Source organism: Anas acuta, chromosome 1, assembly GCF_963932015.1.
Source record: "Anas acuta chromosome 1, bAnaAcu1.1, whole genome shotgun sequence".
In the NCBI taxonomy this organism is placed as follows: domain Eukaryota; kingdom Metazoa; phylum Chordata; class Aves; order Anseriformes; family Anatidae; genus Anas; species Anas acuta.
This window is the reverse complement of record NC_088979.1, coordinates 124,223,795-124,247,616: the sequence shown is the minus strand read 5'-3', so window position 1 is coordinate 124,247,616 and position 23,822 is coordinate 124,223,795. Positions and strand designations below refer to the sequence as shown.

Genomic DNA, 23,822 nt, shown 5'->3' with positions numbered 1-23,822 from the left:
TTGTCTCCCATTCTGGCAAGGTGGGGATTTTATGTTAGTGCTCAACCCCCTCACGATACCGTGTGATCACTCGCAGCACAGAAATACGTGGCTGCATCCTTGCGTGTCACATTCTTGATAGCTATAACAGAGAGTTCACTGTTGTCTCTGCTGATCTCAAACTTGGCCTCACTGTAACCTTCCATATAAGACTTCTGCAACCACAGAGAAATGCGTGCTACTAACTTAAGGCTACTCCCTGGAGGCTGCTGGTACCAGAACATATAGGCAAGTTGGTGGCTATCATTCTGGTAACAGGAGATGTCCACAGTCTCTCCAGCTCTCTTGAGGGTTTCCTCTGGCCATTGCGTGATGAGATTTCCGACCCCAGCACCTGCATGAGTCAGAGAGAAAAAGTGAAAAGGAGAAGAAGAAGTATGGACAGTGGCCAAAAATGGCCCTTCACCTCACACCAGTCCAGCATGGCCTGGATGATGCTGCAGATGGATCTATTGTCTCTCACCAGGCAGAAGAGCAAGCAAAATGGTCAGCATGGTTAGGAGCAGCTGTTCCAGAACAGTGTGCATTAAGAGAGAAGAGGCTAGAGACTGATGCCCCTCCCCGTGCTCTGATTTGTCCATGAAGCTTGGTCGGAGGAGGGAGAAGAAACTGGCTATGTAAACTAGCATAAATAAATGTTGAAAATAGGAATGCGAGAGCATTTGTAGCCTATAAGTTACCAAAATCAGTTATCAGATTTGGTATGAGAAACAAGATTTAAAATGCCTGATGATAGCCATTCTCTATTGCAGTGCTATGTCATTATGAATGAAATTAAAAATCCACAGCAGAATCAAAATAAACACTATTTCAGCGTGGAAATGCTTTTGCCCTATTTGTGTGTGATGCACTTTGATTGCTCTGATACTTTCTACCATGCTTACTACCATTAACATTATAAATCCTTTTCCAGAAGATATCTCTAACCCTTATTTGTTTTTCATATTAAGATTTTGTCTTAGAAAATTGTATGCTGATTAAGCCCAAGAAAATCTATGGACAGAGGATCTAGCACAGATCATGCGCCCAGATGCTTCCCTGACCTTGCTCTTAGGCAAGGAAGATCGCTGTCTCAGGCAAGGAAGTCGCCTCCACTCCTCAAGTCTTCCTCCACCAAGAAAGAAGGGTAATGGTCAAAGGCAACTCCCTTCTGAGGGACAGAGAGGGCCTGCAAGCTCCCCATCGCAGATTCTCACAGCAAAGAGGCAGGTTCTAGGTTTGTAGAGGTTAAATCTGCTCTGTAATGGTGCTGGTGGTATTCCAGACATGTTAGAGGGAAGAGCCTGTGAGGACATTGTCGAATTTCTTCTTTTCCCACTAGAAGCCGTGACACATGTGGGTAGAGAGTGACAGAGGTCTGGGACTGTTTCTAACCTTCTCTTCTCCACATGCCTGTCCCTCTTACTTGAGAATGTACTCTGCCTGCTCATATAAAAGTTTATTTCCCTCCATTTTATCTCATCCTCCTCATGGTCCTCCAACTTCTCTTCTCCCCTAACATACCAGGCAAAGATATTTAACAGTCTCCACTTGCAGTGGTCAGGGAAGGAAAGATTGTGACTTTCAATAGTTCCCTTCACCCCTGATGCAAATACTCTAAAGGGAAGAATGCCAGGACTTTTCTTAAAAAAAAAAAAAAATAATAATAATAATCCCAAGTACAGCTCTCAGGGGTTCTGCACCAGGAAAATTAAATTATACGGCTGGGGGCCAGGTTTGATGGAGACAGTTTGTGTTCTGCCTGCTATTTTCCCCCATAGGAGTATGTTGCTGCCTGTGTGTTCACCACACTCTTTCAGATGTTTTAAGTAGATATATAGCACCTGAGTACATGCTGATAAACAGAAAGCATCTTCTACTCCAAAATGGTTGTACACAACAGACTCAAAGACTCCTGAAGATGAGGCTACAAAATGTTCCAAAGTTCCTCTAGCTGAGAGGAACTACAAACATTTAATATTTTCCTGTGGCGGCCTTACCTTGCTGGGCATCTGAACTCCACCACAACCTCTCTCTCATTCACTCCCCCTTCTTAGAAGAAGAGGGGAAGAATAAAGTATGCTCAAAAGAATACAAACAAACAAAATAAAACTCACAGATTACAGGAGAATTTAAGTGAAAAATGAAGAAAGAAAACTAAAAATAAAAAATAATAAATAAATAAATAAATAAAAACAAATCAAAACTAAAACAAAAACAAAAACACAACAACAAGCAAAGACTGCATGGCAGCACAGAGAGAGAGAAAATAAATTACTATTTCCCATCAACGTGTGCTGTTCGGCCACATCCCAGGAAGCATGGCCTCAGTACATGTAGTGCTTGCTTGGGAGGACAGACATTTTTGTAACAAGAGCCCTCCCATGCCCCGCTTCTCCTTTCCCACCTTTTATTGCTGAGTGTGACATCATACGGTATGGAATATCCCTTTGGTCAGTTTAGGTCAGCTGCTCTTCTCCCTCCTCCGACCAAGCTTCATGGACAAATCAGAGCACGGGGAGGGGCATCAGTCTCTAGCCTCTTCTCTCTTAATGCACACTGTTCTGGAACAGCTGCTCCTAACCATGCTGACCATTTTGCTTGCTCTTCTGCCTGGTGAGAGACAATAGATCCATCTGCAGCATCATCCAGGCCATGCTGGACTGGTGTGAGGTGAAGGGCCATTTTTGGCCACTGTCCATACTTCTTCTTCTCCTTTTCACTTTTTCTCTCTGACTCATGCAGGTGCTGGGGTCGGAAATCTCATCACGCAATGGCCAGAGGAAACCCTCAAGAGAGCTGGAGAGACTGTGGACATCTCCTGTTACCAGAATGATAGCCACCAACTTGCCTATATGTTCTGGTACCAGCAGCCTCCAGGGAGTAGCCTGAAGTTAGTAGCACACATTTCTCTGTGGTTGCAGAAGTCTTATATGGAAGGTTACAGTGAGGCCAAGTTTGAGATCAGCAGAGACAACAGTGAACTCTCTGTTATAGCTATCAAGAGTGTGACACGCAAGGATGCAGCCACGTATTTCTGTGCTGCGAGTGATCACACGGTATCGTGAGGGGGTTGAGCACTAACATAAAATCCCCACCTTGCCAGAATGGGAGACAAAGTCTCTGAAAAATGTGAGAAAGATTGGAGAGGGGCAGAGGAAGAGCAGAAGGAACACAAGGGCAAAGTAAGTTAATGGAACCGGGACTCTTTGGAGGGAAGAGGGTCAAGCAAACCAATGCAGCAGCACCTAGTATTTTTGAAGACAAAAACCCTTTAGACATACAAACACACAGGTCGGCATTAAGAATTGAGGCACTGCTGGCGTGGTTAGTAAAAGGCAGCAGATACTTCTCAGGACTAGTGCTGCGGCAGCACAGGCGTGTTCTGGGCCACTAGTCCCCACAGCAGGCCCTACCGTGGCACCAAGCAGAGAGAGAGGGTGGTAAGAGAAGGTTGGCTGTTGAGGGAGGAGAGCCCAGCCTCTGGCAATGGACATGGGAGGCTGACACCAGTCCAGGTGGGAGGAAGCATACCCAGGGCACCAGGCATTCAATCCACTGTGGAGAGGGCAGCCCCTTGGCAGCTTCACAAGTAACAATGTGCCCTGGCAGACACTTTTAGCCACCTGCTCCACACACCTCTTAACTGCCACAGGAACGCATACAGTTCTGAGCAGGACTAAGGCACCTCCTAATGGCAAAACTGCATGGCCAGAGAAAGGAAACCGCAAAAGGCTGCTCTCACATGGTACATCCATTGTGACAGCCAGCTGTGGGCAGAAACTGAATACATCTTGGCCAGAGCACTGCCTAACTAGGCTTGCAATTTCCATAACCCACCTCCTCCTTTTAAGGCTCCCTTCTACACCCAGGGAAGGAACCGTCCATCACCCCCGTGTGGAAGCACATGGTGTCTGGGCAAAGCTGTGGTCTGGTCTGCTCATGGGAACGTCAGGCACCTCAGCATTGGTACATGGGACACTAGTACTGTAGGCAGTCAGTCAAAAAGGAGCTGCAAAACAGCACATCCTTCAAGCAGCACTCTGCACCCTAGGTGGGGCCTCTCTGTACCCACTTCCTCCCAAGGCCTCAGGAAGCCCAGACTAAAATACAAGACTCTCTCTCTTTCTATCTCTCTCTCACTCTTTTTTTTTTTTTTTTTTTTTTTTTTTTTTTTTTTTTATACTTCAGCAGTTTAAAAACCAGATCATCCACTCTCAAAGGCATACATGACATCACAGGGGGCTGGGTTGGTAATCTCCTTAGAGGGAAAAGGTCTCTCAGACAGTCTCTGTGCTACCTGCTTACGTCAAGCAGCGGACACTCCTGACCCCTTCCCAGACTAATGCCAGAGCTTGCAGCAGAAGTCCTGAATCCTTGTTCCTAAGTCCTTGATGACAGACATATAGTGAAAGTACCGCATCCGAGCCCCTCCCTATTCTCCGTGAATCCCAGTAATAAAGAGGGCACACCAGTAGGCGCAAAGGTGCTGGAGCTCATGGCACAAACAGATCTCAAGTGGAAAACTCAGAGATCATCCAGGAGACAGGCCCCATCAGAAAAGAATTCAGGCTGCTCGTCGGGAACTCTGAAGGATGAACTGACTCCTTTGTGTTCAGGTTCAAATTAGAACATCTTCCCTCCCTCTCTCCCACCTCCTCCTCTTTCTTTAAGATGAGGAAGCTGTCCGTGGAATGTAAATGCCCTCTTCTGATCACTGTGGGTGAACATCCCACAGGCCCATTTTTCGGGCTCTTTCCAAACATAAACTCCTATGGTGGGTCCAACTCTCCAGGTGCAAACAATTCTCTCAATGAGTGCAGTGGCACTGCAGCAGAACACTGGTGGCTCCAGGGGCATGGGAGAAAGGAGGGTTGCTAAATGGAGAGCAACCGTGTTGGGTATTATCAGTGGTCTGGCAATGACAGCTTGCATTTCTAGAAATACGTTCTCCTAGTTCAGGCATTTCAGTCAGCTGTGTCATTGCTGTACTCAGATAAAATAGGTAAATTCGTCCAGTCTGATGCAAGATCCTGGGAAAGGGAAAGCTGGAGAGACCATGGGCTGACAAAGATAAAGCTCTCCAGGAGCATAAAGCAGAGGAGTTTCTGAGGCTAGTCCTCATCCACATCACAGAGCTTGGTCGTGGAGGCACCATGCATTCTCTCTTCCTCCTTCTCTCCTGCCTGGGAGCCGCTGGTACGTTCTCTAATGATACTGATCTTCTAGCTACCTGCACACCTGAGCAAACCTTCTCTCACAGGCTCTTGCCTTGTCCTCTCTACTGGCCCTTCTCTTTCCCCAGTAGCATGACATTCTGTTTTTCCTCAATTTCCACCCATGTCAGAGACATAGACTCTCAGCCTCCTAGAGAAGTGGAGAAGGTTGGACAAGACAAGGATGCATAAAACAATGCAGGGCTTGCTGTCTCCTTGTCTACAAGAATTAGGGAGTATGAAAGACAGCTGGGCATTTGGGCAGGTTCAAAAACAGCAAAGGACATGGCCTGAAAAAATCTGGGGGGGGTGAAGGTGAGTTAGAGGGGAAGAGGATAGGGTGGATGGTCGGGCAACACATTTGTGAAAGAGAAGTCCATTGCGGTTTATGAAGTCATCTTCTGCTCCTTGCCTCTGTAATGGATGGTCAGAGGCAGGATCCCAGCCTGCAATGTTCTAGTGCAGTGGGTTCTAAAATGGGGTGCATGCACCTCTGGGGTTGTGCATTACAGTGTGGGAGGAAAACATTTGAAGTTCAGTAGGGCAAGTACGTAACTTTGAAATGAACAAATAGACATATGTCAGGGCTGTGGGAAGGTGTTTTACTGATAGGGGTATGCAATCAAAAAGGCTGGAGACCACTGTTCTGTTGGCTTCAACAAATATCTTCTTTCTTACATTCTGCTGTGACATCATCCTCCAACTCTGTGGAGCCTTTGTGTTCTCTCTGAATCCTTCACTACCAAGTTTTTCTACCTCTCTTGCTCACCCTTTGTCTCACCCCTGCAAATGAAGAAGTTCTCTCAACTGCATTTTCGCATTTTCCATACGCTTTCTACCATGGCACAGCTGTAGCATCCCAACCCAAAGGTGCCCCGGAAGGAACACAGTGAAGGCTGCATACAATTCATTTATGAAGTTTTTTGGCAGCTTGTGCTCTCCTGTTCTCTTCCTGACTTCAGGTGGTACAAAGCCTGGTGTTTCAGAGTAGTGCAGAAAGAACTCAGCAGGATATTTCAGGAGTTGCCTGAAGACTTCTGAAGTTTCAAGCTGTCTTGGCTCTTGCTCATTCTCTGTAGCTCACTGGCTGTTGCTACACTTTAAGAGAACGGATTCAGGCATGGTGCTGTGAAACCCAATTCTCTTTTCCTCAGTTGCTTTCCCTAGAGCTGCTGATGATGACAAGATTGTGGGAGGCTACAACTGCCCAGAGCATTCAGTTCCCTACCAGGTGTCCCTGAATGCTGGCTATCACTTTTGTGGAGGATCCCTCATCAACAACCAGTGGGTCGTGTCAGCTGCTCACTGCTACAAATCGTACGTATGGCTTGGGTTGTGTATCCGGGTGGATTCTGCTCAAATCTTACAAACCTACCACATCTAGAATGCCGGTGCCTCTCAAGAGAAGACCATGCATGCATGGAGGGAGGGACAGGGCAGGGCAACGCATGGTGTACCTGAAGCCAAAGGAGAAACCCTAGCCTCAGTCCTGCTGTGTTACATGGTCTTTCCAGTATTCCTGCACTCCTAGCATCCTTTTCTGTGCATCCTAACATGCCCTTCGGTCTACATTTACACATCCATGGGGCTTACTATTACCGCTTTCTTCTTTCTCATTCCTCCAGACTTTCTCCATGGATCTCCCTCGTCCTGAGTTTAGGGCACACTTCTGTGCAGAGGGAGAAATGGGAAACTGAATCTCCTTTTCTTGCCTATCTGGCAATGCTCTCCCAACTCAGTCTTCCATGAAATCATGAAGTTCCTAGAGCTGCGTGACACAGAAACCATTGATTAGCACAGCACTCCCTTACTCGCTTTCAAGTGTCTGCTGGTCCCCACGTGGCAGCCAGTTGTTCTACCCGTGGCTAACTGCTGCTTTTCTCTGCTGACAATTTTGCAGCCGTATACAAGTGAGGCTGGGAGAGTACAACATTGATGTGCAGGAAGACAGTGAAGTAGTCAGGAGTTCTTCCGTAATCATTCGCCATCCTAACTACAGTTCAAGAACCCTTAATAATGACATTATGTTGATCAAGCTGGCATCCGCCGTGGACTACAGTGCTGACGTTCAACCCATAGCCCTGCCCACCTCTTGTGCCAAGGCGGGGACGGAGTGCCTGATTTCGGGCTGGGGAAACACACTGAGCAGTGGCAGTGAGTATCTACACACACCGCATGTAGCTTTCACACTTCTCCTGCTCTACCACCATGCTCGTGAGACCTATGTACAGTTCACCCCTTCTTTGCAGCCTTTTCTTGTTGTGCCCGAAAGTCCTCCACGCTGCCCTGACTTCACGCTGCCCTGCCAGTGTGTCTCAATCTACAATGCACTTCACTGTTTTACTTTACCCTGCTCTGCTGGATGGCTCTCGCATATAGGTCGTTGGTCTTTCTGATCACTGACAGTACTGAGTCCCAAGACAAAACCTAAAATTGTTACTGCTCTCCCGGCAGCCTACTACCCTGAACTCCTCCAGTGCCTGCAAGCGCCAATTCTGACTAACCAAGAGTGCCAAGATGCTTACCCGGGTGAAATCACCAGCAACATGATCTGCATAGGATTCCTGGAGGGTGGGAAAGACTCATGCCAGGTAGGAGTTGATGCCTGCGCAGAGCCCTGGGCCACACACTGCCAGGGTGCCCCAGGCTGCACGGTATACATCGGAGCTTGGCAGCCTGCTTAGCTTCAGCCTCCTTCTCGCCAGTTGCTCTCTTCTGACGCACCCTTTCCAGCAGGCTTTGGATGCAGGGTGGACTTCACTGAAAATAGCAGGCCCAGCCGCATCTGCTGGTTGGCACTGAGCGCAGTACCAGTGAATTCTGGGGGGCTAGGGGAGGCGAGCAAGGACGGGGGGGTATCTCTCTGTGCTCCCGTATCAGGGCCTGCTGCGCTTTGTTTTGCATTCCCTGGATTCTTTGTGCCAAGTCAAAAACTTTCTGGGTGAGATTCTGCTTTTAAATCATCTTGTGCCTCTAAATTTTCCCCTCCAGGGTGACTCAGGTGGACCAGTTGTGTGCAACGGAGAACTCCAGGGCATTGTGTCATGGGGAATCGGGTGTGCTCTGAAGGGTTATCCTGGTGTCTACACCAAGGTCTGCAATTATGTTGATTGGATCCAAGAGACCATTGCAGCCTACTGATACCTTGACAACCACCTGGCTCCTTGGCCACTACCCTCCCGCCCTAATGCTTTCCCTAAGAAGACAACAGCACAAATAAATATCTAACTTAACGAGCCTTACAAACATTTACTTTGGGGACTGTAGCTCATCAGAGACAAGTGGGGTTCCCTGCAGCCTTCCACCAGCTCCTCTTGAACCTTCCGTGCTGTTCCGGTTCAGGTGTGTGCACTGGGAGCAGCACCCTAGAGCTGTTGGGCTGTCAGAATCTGCGATGGGGAGCTTGCAGGCCCTCTCTGTCCCTCAGAAGGGAGTCGCCTTTGACCATTACCCTTCTTTCTTTCTTGGTGGAGGAAGTCTTGAGGAGTGGAGGCGACTTCCTTGCCTGAGACAGCGTCCTGTGTGGCCTTTCCCCCACATCCTCACCACCCTGTCCCTTGCACTCCAGGGCCTCAAATCTAGTGTGTAAGGGCACTTGGGGTGGAGAGGCGGGTAGGGATGGGGCCGCCTGCGATGCCAAACAGGGACCAGTATCCATTCCTCTCCATCTCTCAGGCCCCCTCCATCTGCCCAACAAGAACAGGGTGGGAGGTCCACCACTATTTTGGGTGCGTTGCCCCAGTGCCTTTCTCTCAGGCGTGATAGGGAGCGACTCCACCAGCCCAACTCCTGCTCACACTCCCTGATAGTCCTTAACCTCCTTCTTGAGCTCTGCCACCAGGCTGATCACATCCTCTACCCGCTCGCACCTCACGCAGGCAGTATCTCTCACCCACCATTGGCAGCAGCAGGCTCAGGCACTCCCTGCAGCCAGAGACCTGAACAGCCACATCTTTGGGCAGGCACGCAGTCTGGGTTTCCATAGTGGTTTTGGCAAGCACTTCAGTGAGTGCTTCCTGCCTGGTTGCTCATGCTTCCTAGGGCCTGCCTTCATATGATAGGGAGAGCTGCTGGCTCCGCCTGCACCTCATCAGGCAGCCTCATGAGGGCGGCTGGGTCGTGGTGGCTGCCTCAGAAGCCTTGAGCGGCCTCAATGCAGAAAAGCGCCCTCTTGCTGCTCCTCTGCAGTAGGCAACTGCCTTGGAACTGATCACCTGTTGAGTGGCCATGAAACAGCGGTGACACCTGATTGAAATAGCTTGCCGCTGCTTCTGCTGGCTCTGCTGCATCTTTTCAGCCACCCTCGCGCCTCTTCAGCCACCCTCAACAGCCACTTTGGCATAAGCTTTGGGCCCTGAAAGGACATCGCCGCCTTGGCAGAAGCTTTGGCCTCCAAAAGGACATAGAGGATTGGGGAGTCCCAGTTTTAAAGTGTACATTTAAGCCATCTCATGCAACACATGATCTATAGAGGGTGGAAGAGAAACCTCCCCCACAGCACCCTGAGGCAGTGTAAACTGGGCCAGTACAGAGCAACTTTAGCCTCTCCAAACCTAGAAACTGCCTCTTTGTTGTGAGAATCTGGGATGGGGAGCTTGCGAGGAAAAAAAGAGAGGCTGAGGAGAGACTGGGAAAAGTGCAAGATTCCTGCAAGGGTGGTGAGGTGGAGAGTCGAGTGGTGGAGAGTCGAGTGGAAAGGTTTCTGCAAGAATTGTCTCCAGTCAGGTGAGCCCTGACCCTCCCGATAGTCTCCTTTTTATTAAGGGGCGATCTCACTGCTTTCCCCAAGACTTACTGCTGGGTAGAGCTGAAACTGGTAGCCCGACAGAGGGGTGGCTGCCATGGCCTCACACACCCAGGCCCAGCCAGTAGCAAGGCTGAGAATGTGTTCTCAGTAGGAACTCATACATGCAACACTGTTGAGGGATTTTTTGAACCAGCAAAAACCCCATGGCTTGCTGCAGCTGAGCAAACCAAGCTACCAGGGCAACTATGAGAAGTTCCCATGACAGTGTTCCCACATTGCCCAACTGAGGAATTTAGAAAAATATTGTTGCCAGCATCTGTCTTCAAGGACAAGGTCTACGTGACTGCTAATCAGAAGGGGGTTGTTTTCTTACAGGTGGGGTTGTTTTCTTGTAGTTGTTTGTCTGAGTGCTTTTGACCAATAATCATGTGTGAGACGCTGTCCACCCCTGTTAAGTTCACTATAAAAGTCAGTCTATTTGGGCAATAGAATGGAGCAGGATCTGACTCTACTGGTGTCTGTTGTGCGTTCGGCCGTGCATCCTGCAACACAACACATGCATACCTACATTTGCAGCCAAGCACACAGATCAGCATAGACTCACACTCACATTCACACCAACAAAACCAGCATCATCTTTCTTTTTTTCTTTTGTGATTTGGCTGTTTGTTTGGCTGTGGGTTTTTTTTTTTTGGTTGGATTTTGGTTTTGTTGGATTTTTTTTATTTTTTTTTTAATATTTGAACCTTATAGGTCTTTTTTTTAAGCCCAAATTTGGGGAAAATCCGGTTCTGTGCTGGGGAGCTCAATCATACATATCTTCATCTTACTATGGTTTGTCATTCCCTTTACTTTTTTTTTTTTTCTTTTTTTTTTTTTCCTCCTTTTGCCTTATTGTAAAAATAGCTTGAAAGAATTAGATCCTTTGAACTGAAAAGCAAACGCTACCTGACCTTACGAAGATAAATTGGCTGCTCTGCTTAGGCCATTGGTAAATTTAGTTCCTTTTATGTTACACAGAGAAAGAGAAGGGAGTCATTAGAATTTATCTGTGGCAGCTAATCAAAGTGCAGACGTAGTGATGACAGCTTTTTAATACACTTGTCTGCTCATCTTTTTTACCAAGGCAAGAAGCACATGGCTGATTTCTGGGTGGGGAAACACACTGAGCAGTGACAGTGAGTATCTACACACGCTGCATGTAGCTGTTCACACTTCTCCTGCTCTACCACCATGTTCATGGAACCATGTACATGGAACCACGCCTTCTTTGGAGCCTTTTCATGTTCTGCCCACAAGCAAGGTTCATTCTGGGGAAATATGGGCATCTATAAGTACAATTTGTATCTCTCCTATAGCTGTGGTCAGACACTCTGTCTGGCCAGTAGCTGCCCCTGGATTCCAGTCTCTGCTTTCACTGGTACCTGCTCCTATGAGCCCCCAAGCATGCAAGTGCTGGCCCTTATACGCACAATCACAGAGTCACGTCTTTGCAAATAGCTGCCTGGGACAACCTTGGTCCTTTTGCTTTCCGGTTCCCACTCTAGTCCTGCCATCAGATACATACACACATGTGCCACCTATGTGTTTTTTTCCTACGTTCCGTGGAGTCCAGCCTGATGTTCACTAGCAATCATACAGACTGTCATACCCTGCCTTGCTCCTGTAGCTGGCATCAGAAAAACATGGGCCCATTTACCCGTGGCCTTCTTCGAGTTCCTAGTGCTTAAGTTCACTCACTCTGGTCTCTCCAGTCGCTGGTACCTGTGGTCTGTGGTCTGACTACAGTTCGTTACACATAGCCCCCCAAACACAAAGGACATGTACACAGACTAGAGTCCCTCACTCAGGGAAACTGTTACAAGTAGAACTTAATAAAAGGAAAGGGACAGGTAGAGGCATAGGGCATAGCCAGGCAAGCATACTCACTAGCAGCTTGCCCTTTCTATATCTTTATTCCTCTTTTTTCCCTGCATTCATTCCTCCCCAGATCACCTAAATCCCTCCATTGCCTTGCCTTTGGTTCTTCACATAACCGTCCACTAAGTCTGATGCAATCCCCAAGTGCTGTTTTCCTGATTCCCTTAGCATGTTCCATGCCTGTAGGCAGTAAGACCCACGAGACCCGGAAGTGATCCATAGAGCTGCTCGCCTTGATTCATGTGGATGGATTTCACAGCTGGACCATGGGGCTTATGGCTCTTTGGGGATAGCTCTGGGTAGAGCATAGACAGGCTGTTTCTTCAGCTCTGAAATTTGGGTTCCCACTGCAAGGAATGTTTCAGCAATTCGTGTCAATTGAGGGCTTGAAGGGTAAACCTTGTGTCTCTGATATCTCGGGGGAGAGGGGGGGGTTCAGCATAACTGCTAACTATTGTGACTATTGCATGCGACACTACACAAGTCTCTGATATCTGGCCAAGAGATTAAGGAGAAGGGGAAAGCTGAAGGACGACTAAAAGACAAAGCTTGCATGGGATGCTGCGCAAGTCTCTGATATCTGGCCTGGATGGACAAAGGAGAAGGACAAGGAAAAAGCCTGGGAGGAAGACTACGAGCCTTCAGCACAAGAGACCCCCAGAGGGACCACCAGAGACTGATATATATGCGCCAGTGGGAGGGTTCGGATTCCTTGAAATAGTTATAATAACCCTGCCTTTTCTAGAAGTAGTAATGAGTATGTATTAGCCTAGGAGCATAAAGACCATCCGCCTGATGTAACTTGTGTGTGTGTTGGAGGAGCCCAGGCTCCCTGCACACCCAGCACTGTTTACTTGCCTTTTATTGACCCCATAAATAAATCTTATACAGCTAAATTGACTCAGAATTTATAACAAAACCGCCTCCCATTGTGCCTCATGTCTCTTTGATTGTAGAGGTGAACCTTTGATGGGTTAATCACTCTTGTCTGGAAGGACTGGGAGAAGTGACGCTAGGGTGTCCCCCCGTCTGCCATCGCCTCTCTGCTTCAGTTTTTATTACATAACCTAGCATTTACCATTTCTTCAAAGAAAGGGAAGTTCACAGAGAAGAGCAAAAAGGTATCTTTAAGAAAGCATGGCTATAGAGTTGTATATTTTGGAGTTCTTCTAATCACAGGAAAAACAAAACAAACAAACAAACAAAAAGAGTGGGGGCTGAAGAGAGTAGATGGTAAGAGCAAGGTCAGGGAAGCATCTGGGCGCATGATCTGTGCTAGATCCTCCCTCCCATACTCCGCTTTATCACAATTTCTGAGAGACTTCTTTAGTGCCAGGATGGATCACTCACTGTCATGCCAGGATCCTAGCTTCTTCCTGGTCAACCAAGCTGCATAAGTTTTACTTTGCTTCCAGGCTCTGCTCTAAAATAAGCTACACTCTTCTTGATTAGGGAGATACAGATGCATGACAGATACTTATGATAATTGTAGTCTTGCCCTGGGCATAGGGAGGGCTCTGAGGAGGCTAACTTTCTTTGTTACCCTGACTTAATGCAATCCAAAAAAGATAGTTCTGAATGGGCCTGGCACACCATGGTAGTTAATGTTCTTACTTCAGGAGTTGTTCAGCAAGGAGTGTAGCACAGCGTTCCTTGCTCTCAGGGAGCACTCACCTATTTGTTCCTCAGAAAATTCTCAGGCCCCTGATCTACTCACTGTTTATATCAGGTAACAGACACACAGCAGGGAAGCACTGGGAAAGCATTGTCTCTCACAGACCCAGTTAGTTGGTAGCATTGGTGATAGGAAGATGGTTGGACTATATGATCTCATAGGTCCTTTCCAACCTTGTGTTTCTATGATTTTAAGGCATACATCAAAACAGCAGTGGCCCATGCAACTGTCTCAACATTGGATATGTCTCAACCTTTCTCATCCTAGCAGTGCTCAACCTAGAGCCACTGGAAAGCATACAAAGCTTTCGCACATCACATAGAATATACTTTCTTCCCCTCTGGGGAAAAAGTATAGCTGTTTGGGTCATTTCTGTGACATCAGAAAATGTCAAGTATCCATTAACAAAAGTCATATATTTTATGATGCTGAAATGGCATGAGAGACTAAATCAAAACGATCTTTTTATTTCATTAAGGATTGGTGGCACCATAAAGGTGGAAATTTCCATTCCTTAAAAAGGACAATCCCAAGATCAAGGAATACTCTACACTATTGGATTAACGATCTTGGGCTTTAATCGGCATACAGTTTTCTTACAAAAACTTTTAACACAAAAAACAAATAAGGATTAGAGATACCCTCTGGAAAAGGATTTATAATGTTAATTGTAGTAAGCATGGCAGAAAGTATCAGAGCTATCTAAGTACATCACACACAAGTAGGGCAAAAGCATTTCCACGCTGCAATAGTGTTTATTTTGATTCTGCTGTGGATTTTTAATTTCATTCTCAAAAAAATACCACTGGCACAGAGAATGACTGTCATCAGACATTTTAAATATTGTTCCTGATGTCTAAATCTGATAACTGAATTTGGTAACTTATAGGCTACAAAGGCTGTCTCCCGTTCCCATTTTGCACGTTTATTAATGTTAGTTTACATAGCCTGTCTCTTCTTCCTCCTCCACCAACCAAACTTCATGGACAAATCAGAGCACAGGGAAGGGCATCAGAAAATGGTATAGACAGGAGCCCCAATTACTAAAATAGCCTCACTAGTTCATAGCATTGGTAAATTAAGAAAACTAGTCCTAGGAAGAGGTTGCTTTCATTTCCCAAGTACAGCTCTCAGGAAAAGTTTAAACATATTGCTGGGTGCCAGGGTTGATGGGGAGAGTTCATGTTCTGCCTGCTATTTTCTCCCATAGGAGTATGCTGCCACATGAGTGTTCACCACACTCTTTCAGATGTTTTAAGTAGATGTATGCACCTGAGTACATGCTGATAAACAGAAAGCATCTTCTACTCCAAAATGGTTGTACACAACAGACTCAAAGACTCCTGAAGATGAGGCTACAAAATGTTCCAAAGTTCCTCTAGCTGAGAGGAACTACAAACATTTAATATTTTCCTGTGGCGGCCTTACCTTGCTGTGAATCTGATCTCCACCACAACCTCTCTCTCACTCACTCCCCCTTCCTGGAAAAAGAGGGGACGATAAAGTACGATCAATAGAAAACAAACAACAAAAAAACAACCAAACAAACAAAACTTACAGATTAAAGGAAAATTTAAGGGAAAATGAAGAATGAAAACTAAAAACAAAACAAAACAAAAAAACAACAACAAAACACCAACAAGCAAAGACTGCATGGCAGCACAGAGAGAGAGAAAATAAATTACTATTTCCCATCAACGTGTGCTGTTCGGCCACATCCCAGGAAGCATGGCCTCAGTACATGTAGTGCTTGCTTGGGAGGACAGACATTTTTGTAACAAGAGCCCTCCCATGCCCCGCTTCTCCTTTCCCACCTTTTATTGCTGAGTGTGACATCATACGGTATGGAATATCCCTTTGGTCAGTTTAGGTCAGCTGCTCTTCTCCCTCCTCCGACCAAGCTTCATGGACAAATCAGAGCACGGGGAGGGGCATCAGTCTCTAGCCTCTTCTCTCTTAATGCACACTGTTCTGGAACAGCTGCTCCTAACCATGCTGACCATTTTGCTTGCTCTTCTGCCTGGTGAGAGACAATAGATCCATCTGCAGCATCATCCAGGCCATGCTGGACTGGTGTGAGGTGAAGGGCCATTTTTGGCCACTGTCCATACTTCTCCTTTTCACTTTTTCTCTCTGACTCATGCAGGTGCTGGGGTCGGAAATCTCATCACGCAATGGCCAGAGGAAACCCTCAAGAGAGCTGGAGAGACTGTGGACATCTCCTGTTACCAGAATAATAGCCACCAACTTGCCTATATGTTCTGGTACCAGCAGCCTCCAGGGAGTAGCCTTAAGTTAGTAGCCAGCACTTCTCTGTGGTTGCAGAAGTCTTATGCGGAAGGTTACAGTGAGGCCAAGTTTGAGATCAGCAGAGACAACAGTGAACTCTCTGTTATGACTATCAAGAATGTGACACGCAAGGATGCAGCCACGTATTTCTGTGCTGCGAGTGATCACACGGTATCGTGAGGGGGTTGAGCACTAACATAAAATCCCCACCTTGCCAGAATGGGAGACAAAGTCTCTGAAAAATGTGAGACAGATTGGAGAGGGGCAGAGGAAGAGCAAAAGGAACACAAGGGCAAAGTAAGTTAATGGAACCGGGACTCTTTGGAGGGAAGAGGGTCAAGCAAACCAATGCAGCAGCACCTAGTATTTTTGAAGACAAAAACCCTGTAGACATACAAACACACAGGTCGGCATTAAGAATTGAGGCACTGCTGGCGTGGTTAGTAAAAGGCAGCAGATACTTCTCAGGACTAGTGCTGCGGCAGCAAAGGCGTGTTCTGGGCCACTAGTCCCCACAGCAGGCCCTACCGTGGCACCAAGCAGAGAGAGAGGGTGGTAAGAGAAGGTTGGCTGTTGAGGGAGGAGAGCCCAGCCTCTGGCAATGGACATGGGAGGCTGACACCAGTCCAGGTGGGAGGAAGCATACCCAGGGCACCAGGCATTCAATCCACTGTGGAGAGGGAAGCCCCTAGGCAGCTTCACAAGTAACAATGTGCCCTGGCAGACACTTTTAGCCACCTGCTCCACACACCTCTTAACTGCCACAGGAACGCATACAGTTCTGAGCAGGACTAAGGCACCTCCTAATGGCAAAACTGCATGGCCAGAGAAAGGAAACCGCAAAAGGCTGCTCTCACATAGTGCATCCATTGTGACGGACATCAGTAGGCAGAAACTGAATACGTCTTGGCCAGAGCACTGCCTAACTAGGCTTGCAATTTCCGTATACCACCTCCCCCTTTTAAGGCTCCCTTCTAGACCCAGGGAAGGAACCGTCCATCACCCCCGTGTGGAAGCACATGGTGTCTGGGCAAAGCTGTGGTCTGGTCTGCTCATGGGAACGTCAGGCACCTCAGCATTGGTACATGGGACACTAGTACTGTAGGCAGTCAGTCAAAAAGGAGCTGCAAAACAGCACATCCTTCAAGCAGCACTCTGCACCCTAGGTGGGGCCTCTCTGTACCCATTTCCTCCCGAGGCCTCAGGAAACCCACACTAAAACACAAGACTCCCTCTGTCTCTCTTTGTTTTGTTTTTTTTTTTTTTTTTTTTTTTTTTATACTTCAGCAGTTTAAAAAACAGATCATCCACTCTCAAAGGCATACATGACATCACAGGGGGCTGGGTTGGTAATCTCCTTAGAGGGAAAAGGTCTCTCAGACAGTCTCTGTGCTACCTGCTTACGTCAAGCAGTGGACACTCCTGACCCCTTCCCGGACTAATGCCAGAGCTTGCAGCAGAAGTCCTAAATCCTTGTTCCTAAGTCCTTGATGACAGACATATAGTGAAAGTACCCCATACATGTCTCTCCCCATTCTCTGTGAATCCCAGTAACGAAGAGGGCACACCTGTAGGCGCAATGGTGCTGGAGCTCATGGCACAAACAGATCTCAAATGGAAAACTCAGAGATCATCCAGGAGACAGGCCCCATCAGAAAAGAATTCAGGCTGTTCGTCGGGAACTCTGAAGGATGAACTGACTCCTTTGTGTTCAGGTTCAAATTAGAATATCTTCCCTCCCTCCCTCCCTCCCTCCCTCCCTCCCTCCCTCCCTCCCACCTCTTCCTCTTCCTCTTTCTCTAAGATGAGGAAGCTCTCCATGGAATGTAAATGCCCTCTTCTGATCACTGTGGGTGAACATCCCACAGGCCCATTTTTTGGGCTCTTTCCAAACATAAACTCCTGGGGTGGGTCCAACTCTCCAGCTGCAAACAGTTCTCTCATTGAGTGCAGTGGCACTGCAGCAGAACACTGGTGGCTCCACGGGCATGGGAGAAAGGAGGGTTGCTAAATGGAGAGCAGCCGTGTTGGGTATTATCAGTGGTCTGGCAATGACAGCTTGCATTTCTAGAGATACGTTCTCCTAGTTCAGGTATTTCAGTCAGATGTGTCATCACTGTACTCAGATAAAATAGGTAAATTTTTCCAAGCTGATGCAAGATCCTGGGAAAGGGAAAGCTGGAGAGATGATGGGCTGACAAAGATAAAGCTCTCCAGGAGCATAAAGCAGAGGAGTTTCTGAGGCTAGTCCTCATCCACATCACAGAGCTTGGTCGTGGAGGCACCATGCATTCTCTCTTCCTCCTTCTCTCCTGCCTGGGAGCCTCTGGTACGTTCTCTAATGATACTGATCTTCTAGCTACCTGCACACCTGAGCAAACCTTCTCTCACAGGCTCTTGTCTTGTCCTCTCTACTGGCCCTTCTCTTTCCCCAGTAGCATGACATTCTGTTTTTCCTCAATTTCCACCCATGTCAGAGACACAGACTCTCAGCCTCCTAGAGAAGTGGAGAAGGTTGGACAAGACAAGGATGCATAAAACAATGCAGGGCTTGCTGTCTCCTTGTCTACAAGAATTAGGGAGCATGAAAGACAGCTAGGCATTTGGGCAGGTTCAAACAGCAAAGGACATGGCCTGAAAAAATCTGGGGGGGGTGAAGGTGAGTTAGAGGGGAAGAGGATGGGACAGATGGTCGGGCAACACATTTGTGAATGAGAAGTCCATTGCGGTTTATGAAGTCATCTTCTCCTCCTTGCCTCTGTAATGGATGGTCAGAGGCAGGATCCCAGCCTGCAATGTTCTAGTGCAGTGGGTTCTAAAATGGGGTGCATGCACCTCTGGGGTTGTGCATTACAGTGTGGGAGGAAAACATTTGAAGTTCAGTAGGGCAAGTACGTAACTTTGAAATGAACAAATAGACATATGTCAGGGCTGTGGGAAGGTGTTTTACTGATAGGGGTATGCAATCAAAAAGGCTGGAGACCACTGTTCTGTTGGCTTCAACAAATATCTTCTTTCTTACATTCTGCTGTGACATCATCCTCCAACTCTGTGGAGCCTTTGTGTTCTCTCTGAATCCTTCACTACCAAGTTTTTCTACCTCTCTTGCTCACCCTTTGTCTCACCCCTGCAAATGAAGAAGTTCTCTCAACTGCATTTTCGCATTTTCCATACGCTTTCTACCATGGCACAGCTGTAGCATCCCAACCCAAAGGTGCCCCGGAAGGAACACAGTGAAGGCTGCATACAATTCATTTATGAAGTTTTTTGGCAGCTTGTGCTCTCCTGTTCTCTTCCTGACTTCAGGTGGTACAAAGCCTGGTGTTTCAGAGTAGTGCAGAAAGAACTCAGCAGGATATTTCAGGAGTTGCCTGAAGACTTCTGAAGTTTCAAGCTGTCTTGGCTCTTGCTCATTCTCTGTAGCTCACTGGCTGCTGCTACACTTTAAGAGAACGGATTCAGGCATGGTGCTGTGAAACCCAATTCTCTTTTCCTCAGTTGCTTTCCCTAGAGCTGCTGATGATGACAAGATTGTGGGAGGCTACAACTGCCCAGAGCATTCAGTTCCCTACCAGGTGTCCCTGAATGCTGGCTATCACTTTTGTGGAGGATCCCTCATCAACAACCAGTGGGTCGTGTCAGCTGCTCACTGCTACAAATCGTACGTATGGCTTGGGTTGTGTATCCGGGTGGATTCTGCTCAAATCTTACAAACCTACCACATCTAGAATGCCGGTGCCTCTCAAGAGAAGACCATGCATGCATGGAGGGAGGGACAGGGCAGGGCAACGCATGGTGTACCTGAAGCCAAAGGAGAAACCCTAGCCTCGGTCCTGCTGTGTTACATGGTCTTTCCAGTATTCCTGCACTCCTAGCATCCTTTTCTGTGCATCCTAACATGCCCTTCGGTCTACATTTGCACGTCCATGGGGCTTACTATTACCGCTTTCTTCTTTCTCATTCCTCCAGACTTTCTCCATGGATCTCCCTCGTCCTGAGTTTAGGGCACACTTCTGTGCAGAGGGAGAAACGGGAAACTGAATCTCCTTTTCTTGCCTATCTGGCAATGCTCTCCCAACTCAGTCTTCCATGAAATCATGAAGTTCCTAGAGCTGCGTGACACAGAAACCATTGATTAGCACAGCACTCCCTTACTCGCTTTCAAGTGTCTGCCGGTCCCCACGTGGCAGCCAGTTGTTCTACCCATGGCTAACTGCTGCTTTTCTCTGCTGACAATTTTGCAGCCGTATACAAGTGAGGCTGGGAGAGTACAACATTGATGTGCAGGAAGACAGTGAAGTAGTCAGGAGTTCTTCCGTAATCATTCGCCATCCTAACTACAGTTCAAGAACCCTTAATAATGACATTATGTTGATCAAGCTGGCATCCGCCGTGGACTACAGTGCTGACGTTCAACCCATAGCCCTGCCCACCTCTTGTGCCAAGGCGGGGACGGAGTGCCTGATTTCGGGCTGGGGAAACACACTGAGCAGTGGCAGTGAGTATCTACACACACCGCATGTAGCTTTCACACTTCTCCTGCTCTACCACCATGCTCGTGAGACCTATGTACAGTTCACCCCTTCTTTGCAGCCTTTTCTTGTTGTGCCCGAAAGTCCTCCACGCTGCCCTGACTTCACGCTGCCCTGCCAGTGTGTCTCAATCTACAATGCACTTCACTGTTTTACTTTACCCTGCTCTGCTGGATGGCTCTCGCATATAGGTCGTTGGTCTTTCTGTTCACTGACAGTACTGAGTCCCAAGACAAAACCTAAAATTGTTACTGCTCTCCCGGCAGCCAATTACCCTGAACTCCTCCAGTGCCTGCAAGCGCCAATTCTGACTAACCAAGAGTGCCAAGATGCTTACCCGGGTGAAATCACCAGCAACATGATCTGCATAGGATTCCTGGAGGGTGGGAAAGACTCATGCCAGGTAGGAGTTGATGCCTGCGCAGAGCCCTGGGCCACACACTGCCAGGGTGCCCCAGGCTGCACGGTATACATCGGAGCTTGGCAGCCTGCTTAGCTTCAGCCTCCTTCTCGCCAGTTGCTCTCTTCTGACGCACCCTTTCCAGCAGGCTTTGGATGCAGGGTGGACTTCACTGAAAATAGCAGGCCCAGCCGCATCTGCTGGTTGGCACTGAGCGCAGTACCAGTGAATTCTGGGGGGCTAGGGGAGGCCAGCAAGCACGGGGGGGTATCTCTCTGTGCTCCCGTATCAGGGCCTGCTGCGCTTTGTTTTGCATTCCCTGGATTCTTTGTGCCAAGTCAAAAACTTTCTGGGTGAGATTCTGCTTTTAAATCATCTTGTGCCTCTAAATTTTCCCCTCCAGTGTGACTCAGGTGGACCAGCTGTTTGCAACGGAGAACTCCAGGGCATTGTGTCATGGGGATTTGAGTGTGCTCAGAAAGGTTATCCCGGTGTCTACACCAAGGTCTGCAATTATGTTGATTGGATCCAAGAGACCATTGCAGCCTACTGATACCTTGACAACCACCTGGCTCCTTGGCCACTACCCTCCCGCCCTAATACTTTCCCTAAGAAGACAACAGCACAAATAAATATGTAACATAAAGAGCCTTACAGACATTTACTTTGGGGACTGTAGCTCGTCAGAGACAAGTGGGGTTCCCTGCAGCCTTCCACCAGCTCCTCCTGAACCTTCCGTGCTGTTCCGGTTCAGGTGTGTGCACTGGGAGCAGCACCCTAGAGCTGCTGGGCTGTCAGGCTATGGAAATATGGTACTATTCCACCATCTAAGAAGTCTTCTGAGCCAGGCATCTCCTTTTCTTTGCTCTTGGTCCTCTTACTGAGAAAAGGAGCAGGTCTCTGGGGAGCGGGTTCCTACAGCAGCAGAGCAGAGTTCCATTTTGCTCCTGCCAGTGGCAAAGTTTTCTTCTCACTGGCACCGTAACAGCTTTGATGGTGGCCATTACTGCTATGGCACTAGGTGGGACAGCAGGCAGAATCTGGAAGCAGAGAGTAACCAGGCTACAGGCAACACCTGTGGGCAGTGATATGTTCTCCTTCACTTGCTCCAGGACATTCGAGACAGGCGGACTGTGTCCACCAGGGTCCAGCAGGTAACACAGACTAGCTGCTAGGGAAAGGCAGCCAACAGCAAACGGGGAAAAATACCCCAGGCATGAACTGCAGTGTAAAGCATCGAGGGAAATCAGTTAAGAAAGGAAGGACAGAGCAGCTTTGGCAGATGTTTGGGGCTGCAAAAGGACATAGTCCATGGATGAGTTCCAGTTTTAAAGTGCTGTATTTAACCTATTTCATCCAGCACATGATCTGTAGAGGGTGGCAAGAAAGATCTTCCCCAAAGCACCCTGAGGCAGTGTAAACTGGGCCACTACGGAGCAGCTTTAACCTCTCCAAACCTAGAAACTGCCTCTTTGTTGTGAGAATCTGGGATAGGGAATTTGTAGGGGGAAAAAAGAGAGGCCTAGGAGGGACTGGGAAAAGTGCAAAATTCTTCTAAGGGTGGTGAAGTGGAGAGTTGGGTGGTCTAAAAATGTTAGGAAGGAATTTAGAAGTGGGAGCTAGTAAGTTTGGCATAGTGAAATAGAATGAAGGAGGAGGGGAAACTCATACCACATTAGCAGATGCAGTTGTACCAGAAATGGAATAAGAATGGACTGTTTGGGTATGAGAGGTGTGAAAGAATGTGCATAGGACTGACTGGGCAGGGGATCTGGGATGGCAAGCCCCAGGTGGAAGGGTTTCTGCAAGAATTGTCTCCAGTCAAGTTCCAGGGCTACTGGATGAAACTGGCATGAGATGCTTTACATCCATTAAAGCCAAGAAGCCATCTGATGGTAATCGCACACAGCCACAGTTTAGCTGGACAATCCCAGTTGTGGCGTTAAGTGTTAAGCATCTGTCGAGCTTTGGAAGTGGGCTGCCATTGCCTTCGTTGCATTGCAACCATCATTTGTCCCTGTCACGACTGGAAAGCCAGTACTTACTTGATGTTCTCATTCAAAATATTAGCCTCCAAATCCAACAGAAACTTCTGTCGAGCAGCTCTTACTGTTCCCAGCTGTCCTTAAACACCCTTCCCTCAATAGGAAGCATTTCCTTGATCCTTTGATCCTCTTCCACTTAGGCAGGAGACATCAGCCCTCTGGTCATTGCCACCTCTCTTCTTATAGTCCCTATTTTATTAAAGGGGTGATCTCACTGCTTTCCCCAAGACTTACTGTTGGGTAGAGCTGAAACTGGTAGCCCAACAGAGGGGTGGCTGCCATGGCCTCACACACCCAGGCCCAGACAGCAGCAAGGCTGAGAATATGTTCTCAGTAGGCACGCATACATGCAACACATGCATACCTACATACGCAGCCAAGCACACAGATCAACACAGACTGACATACTCAGCAGTCACGCCAAGAAAATCAGCATCAATGGTCTCACCTGAGACATCTTCATTTTCCTTCTTTTAATTGTTTTTCTAATGTTTGTAGTTCATAGGCTTTTTTTTTTTCTTTTTTTTTTTTTTTTTCTTTTTTTCCAGATTTAGAGAAAATCCAGTAGTTCAGGATCTGAACTGGTAAGCTCAATCATACCTATCTTTATCTTACTATGGTTTGGCTTACAAAACATACAAAGCATTAAAAAAAAAAAAAAAAAAAAAAAAAAAAAAAACATACAAAGCTTTCACGCATCATATAGAATATATTTACTTCCCTTCTGGGAAGAAACTATAGCTGTTCAGGCCATTTCTGTTTCCTTCTTTAAAAAGCAGGGTTAAAAAAGAGAGACAGGGAATATTCACTACCAATTCTTCTGGGATGTACACCACTCTTACAGGCAGAGCATGCCCTTTCTACAAATCTTTGAAGGCCAAGGGACAGGTATGAACCTCGTTGAGCTTCAGGCAAATACGTGAGGCATAACACCAAAAAGGGTGGAAAAAGTGAAAACCTCAGTAATATTGCTTGGAAGA

General features: G+C 47.5%; 2 protein-coding genes and 2 gene segments (V, D, J or C); all 4 read left to right on the top strand.

The window, feature by feature from the left end:
- Positions 1 to 23,822, top strand: part of LOC137865324 (T-cell receptor beta-2 chain C region-like) — a 76,136-nt gene that overhangs the window by 25,932 nt on the left and 26,382 nt on the right.
- Positions 1 to 23,822, top strand: part of LOC137865311 (T-cell receptor beta-1 chain C region-like) — a 96,371-nt gene that overhangs the window by 59,294 nt on the left and 13,255 nt on the right.
- Positions 4,522 to 9,974, top strand: LOC137865361 (trypsin II-P29). Its single transcript, XM_068700373.1, has 5 exons — positions 4,522 to 5,217; positions 6,389 to 6,551; positions 7,135 to 7,388; positions 7,689 to 7,825; positions 8,226 to 9,974. Exons 1-5 carry the CDS (start codon positions 5,175 to 5,177, stop codon positions 8,373 to 8,375), a joined length of 747 nt encoding a protein of 248 aa, XP_068556474.1. The 5' UTR covers positions 4,522 to 5,174; the 3' UTR covers positions 8,376 to 9,974.
- LOC137865368 (trypsin II-P29-like) lies at positions 20,111 to 22,618 on the top strand. The gene is made up of 3 exons (XM_068700386.1): positions 20,111 to 20,363; positions 20,664 to 20,800; positions 21,201 to 22,618. The coding sequence occupies exons 1-3, from the start codon at positions 20,234 to 20,236 to the stop codon at positions 21,348 to 21,350; spliced, it is 417 nt and encodes a 138-aa protein (XP_068556487.1). The 5' UTR covers positions 20,111 to 20,233; the 3' UTR covers positions 21,351 to 22,618.

Excerpts from the sequence above, each read along its gene's own strand:
- LOC137865361 (XM_068700373.1), top strand. The coding sequence starts at position 5,175 with ATGCATTCTCTCTTCCTCCTTCTCTCCTGCCTGGGAGCCGCTG. Across the intron at positions 5,218-6,388 it reads CTCCTGCCTGGGAGCCGCTG|TTGCTTTCCCTAGAGCTGCT; the intron begins GTACGTTCTCTA and ends TCTTTTCCTCAG. Across the intron at positions 6,552-7,134 it reads GCTGCTCACTGCTACAAATC|CCGTATACAAGTGAGGCTGG; the intron begins GTACGTATGGCT and ends ACAATTTTGCAG.
- LOC137865368 (XM_068700386.1), top strand. The coding sequence starts at position 20,234 with ATGTTGATCAAGCTGGCATCCGCCGTGGACTACAGTGCTGACGTTCAA. Across the intron at positions 20,364-20,663 it reads AAACACACTGAGCAGTGGCA|CCAATTACCCTGAACTCCTC; the intron begins GTGAGTATCTAC and ends CTCTCCCGGCAG. Across the intron at positions 20,801-21,200 it reads GTGGGAAAGACTCATGCCAG|TGTGACTCAGGTGGACCAGC; the intron begins GTAGGAGTTGAT and ends TTTCCCCTCCAG.